This window comes from Cynara cardunculus (genome assembly GCF_001531365.2).
Source record: "Cynara cardunculus var. scolymus isolate 2C chromosome LG 1, CcrdV1, whole genome shotgun sequence".
In the NCBI taxonomy this organism is placed as follows: domain Eukaryota; kingdom Viridiplantae; phylum Streptophyta; class Magnoliopsida; order Asterales; family Asteraceae; genus Cynara; species Cynara cardunculus.
The window spans coordinates 5,630,952-5,635,284 of NC_037528.1; the positions used below are offsets into that span (position 1 = coordinate 5,630,952).

At 26.8% G+C, this 4,333-nt stretch overlaps 1 protein-coding gene across 1 annotated transcript; it reads right to left on the reverse strand.

The window, feature by feature from the left end:
* Nucleotides 1-268: 268 nt before the first annotated feature.
* Nucleotides 269-1,351, reverse strand: LOC112525995 (putative F-box protein At3g16210). Its single transcript, XM_025136345.1, has one exon. The coding sequence runs from the start codon at nt 1,349-1,351 to the stop codon at nt 269-271; it is 1,083 nt and encodes a 360-aa protein (XP_024992113.1).
* Between the last annotated feature and the right edge of the window lie 2,982 nt (nt 1,352-4,333).

Consider the following 4,333-nt stretch of genomic DNA (forward strand, 5'->3'; position numbering starts at 1 on the left):
CCATATTAATTAGACATTAGCAATTAATGGCATGTTTGTTTTGGTGGTTTAATAAGTTTAGTAGGGCTCATAGCTTATTCGGTCGCTATACATAATTGTTTGAAAATGGTTTAATAATGATATAGAAATTGACTTTATCAGTAAGTTTCTAAGAGAACTTTATGCAAAAACACTCATTCCATCTATGAAAAAACCGTTCCAAACAAAAAAAATCTCAATCTATATAAAAAGCTTAATCTACACAGGACAGACTTAATGAAAAAACGAATCAAACAACCCATATATCTGAAGGAGAAACTAGACTCTCAATGTACTGCACGCCTTTTTTGAAAATAATCTCAGGACTTGTGAAACCTTTTATCCTCTTATACGTTCCTTTTGATGGGTCGCAGATGATGAACCTCTGCAACCGATCAATCACAACAATTCTTCCGTCTTCTAAAATACAAACAGTCTGGAGCAACCCATACACATCTTCAAAAGCTAATCTGACCGAAAACTCTTTCGACCACGAGTTCTCGACACCTTGTTCCTTCATAACCCACACATCGAACCCGTTGCCAAGAACGATGTCTTTAATCGTGCAAAGGCGTCCGTGTAGTATACCCAAAGCAGACGATAGATGAAAATATTGATTAGGCATATGCATCGTAGAAGCTACCATCTCCTCAACATCAAGAGCCACAAGATTTTCCTTGACACCACCGACGAAAGAAATATAAACCCAATACAAAAATCCATTTAGAAACACACCCACATCATCTTTATAGGTAAGAGATGGAAGGATGTTTTCTAAAGTGCTCCATGAACCCGTTTTAAGACTATAGACGTCGCAATTATTCCAATTGCGATTAGAATCATAGTCACTTGAGTACAACTTACCACGCCCAATGATGATCTTTAAGTCATCCGGGGTGGCACCATAGCCGAACCCGTATATATCGTCGGAGTGCTGACGTCGAGCCCACGGTGGAATGGGAAGTATCTTGGATACAGAGGTGAATGGATTGTATAGAACCATCTTCTTAACAAAACTAAAGTTTGTAAGGACCAATAGAACTATGCCATTGAATGTTCCAACGATGGTAAATCGATGGTATTCGAGAGGAGGATCAAGAAGATTGACAACCAAAGGAGCATCATCGTCGACTGGTAGTTTGTTTAAAGCATAAAGCTGATCAGGTGGCTTGGGAAGAAGGATCATTGGACGTGATCTGGATTTCAGAAAATAGGGATCGGAAATTAGATGATTCCAATGAGTGGATACACATCTGAAGCGTAGTAAGGATTTTGCAGGAAGTCGAGTAAGGATGTTGTGAAGAAGAAGATCGGGTATATGGATGTCTGCCATCTTTGCAACACAAAACCCTAATTAATGGAAGAAGGAAGATACGTACGGTTTATAAAGCATGCGGAAACCTAGCGACATTAGGAAACTCAATCAAAAATCTAATTTTAATTTTTATTATCTATATATATGTATATATTGTATTACAAACTATTTGACAAAAAAATTTAAAAATTATTTTTTATATATGAAATATTGTTTATTAATATATATTATTTAAAATTCAAGATTACAAGTAATTTTACATAAATACAACTAATTAAAACTCTATTTTTAAATTTATGTAAATAGATACAGATAAGTATAATTAAATATGTAGGATAAACATCCATTTTAAATATAGAAAATTTAAAATATAATTAAGATAATCATTGAGTTTTAACAAAATAGTTATTATCTTTATAAAAAATTATATTATTATACAAAAAAAAGAAATTTTAAATAGTTAGTTTGATACTAATATAATTTTTTTTTATGATATATATTCATGTTTATATTTTGTTCAAAAATAAAAACATTGTCATTTTTTCAAAACCACATAAAACTGTATTGTAACATCGATTGAGACAAAAAAAAATGTAACATTAAAATCGAAATGTATCTTGCTACATTGCACGAGTATCATTCTAGTAATCAAATATAGAAGGATGAATATTTTAGTTTAAATATTAAATATAATTGATATTTAATTAAAAAAATTTAACAAATAACATTGTATTACTTTTTTATTTAACTAGAAGGGTACTCGCATAATGCAGCGAGATACATCTTGATTATAATATTTCGTTTTATATTTTGGGTCTACCAATATTATGATGCTATATGGTTATGAGAAAAAGAAAAAAAATTTATTTTTTATTGAAATATAAATTTGAAGATATCATAAAATTTTGAAAAAAAAAGTGATACTAATATTAAATTAACTATAAGTTCTCGTTTTTATGTAGTTTCTTTGATTCAAACTTTTATTATAGTTTAATTAAAATTTAAAAACGAATTAANTTTAAAAACGAATTAAGTTATATTTGGTTTAATAATAATTTTTTTATAAATATAATAATTAATTATTTTGTTAGAACTCAATAATTATCCTAATTATATTTTAAATTTTTTATATTTTAAAATACGATGTTTATCCTTTATTTGATTATGTTTATCCGCAGTTAGTTACACGAATTTAAACATGGAGCTTTAATAAGTTGTACTTATATATAATTTCCTTGTAATTTTAATTTTAAGTAATATGCATCAATAAACAATACTTCACGAAGAAAAAACGGTTTTTAAGAGTTTTTGCCAAATGATTTATAATATTTTAATTTAATAATGTTTTATTCCACATTTCTTTTTTACAAAAAATATTTTCTTATTATAATATATGTAGTTATTAATAAATAAATTTTAAATCGATATCTATACTATATTATAAAGCATTTGATAAAAACTCTTAAAAACCATTCTTTATACATGAAGTACCATTTATTAATGTATATTACTTAAAATTTAATATTACAAGTAATTGTGCGTAAATACAACTTATTAAAGCTCAATTTTTGAATTCGTATAATTAATTGCAGATAAACATAATCAAATACAAGATAAACATCTCATATTAAATATAAAAAATCTAAAATATAATTAGGATAATCATTAAGTTCTAACAGAATCATTATCTTTATAAAAATTATATTGTTAAGCCAAAAATAAACTTCGTTATTAGACCTAAATTAGATTATCTTAAAATTTTGAATTAAAGACAGTTGTACAAAAAACACAAACTTTTAAATAGTTAATTTGATATTAATATCGATATATTTTTTCAAAATTTTATAATATCTTCAAATTTATTTTTATTCAAAAGTAAAAATATTATCTTTCTCAAAACTATATAAACTCGTATTATATTAACAGAGATAAAAAAATAAAACGAAACACTAAAATAAAGATATATCTCTCGCTACATTACGCGAGTATCCTTCTAGTTTCAAATAATACATACGCACAGTGGTGGAATAAAAGAAATTCTGAACAAATATATACCTTTAAAATTGTTTGAAAAGTCCTAATTTGATTCGGGAAAAATTCACTGTGTTAATTTGATACAAGTATATTTTTATAAATGCAATCGACTTTGACTTTTTGAACAAAACATAAAACTACATCTTACATTCGACTAGTTTTTATGTCGAATTCCACCTTTACGAAGATCTTTTTTGATTTTTTGGTTTATTTCGTGATGGACAGTTGAACAACAAAATATAATTTTATCAATTTCTTATATAAACATGTTTGACAACATCGCATGTATATTCGAGTTGTTCATGGCGGTATAGCCAGCTAGAACTTAGAAAAGCGGGTTTGAATAACCATTTTAAAAATATGGACGAGCTTGGGCAGGACCGTTCGAATTAATGGACGTGTTCGAACAATGAGAAAGGAGATTTGAACAGGCTCGACCAGTACCCCGGTATATAATTATAATCAATTAACTTTTTTATATAATTAATATTTTAATAAAAATAAGTTTAGAAGTGATTTAGGTTGGACTCTTCTATTGAGTATCAAGTACGTATCAACCACCTCCCAAATATATCCATATATGTGATATGTTTTATAGTACGTCTCGAATCTCGATCTTGAGATATTAGGTGATTAAATATTTTGTTGTTAAAGAATCCAAATTTCAAAGGGTGATAATTATTGAAGAAGAAAAGTCGAACTCCATGTTATATGAAAAATATATCTTTTACATTGTGTAGGTAGTATATAATTGATTATATATGTATAACTATAATTTGCTTCTATCTTTTATACCCGTTATCGTATTGGTTGTAATCAGGTTTTAGTTATATGTTGATTCTAATTTTAATTTTATATATTTGATTGTCATAATTTTCTATTTTATGTATTATAATATATCATATGTTAATTTTAATAATTATTTTATATATGTGTTATATTTATTTATTTTAATTAATTTCCTAA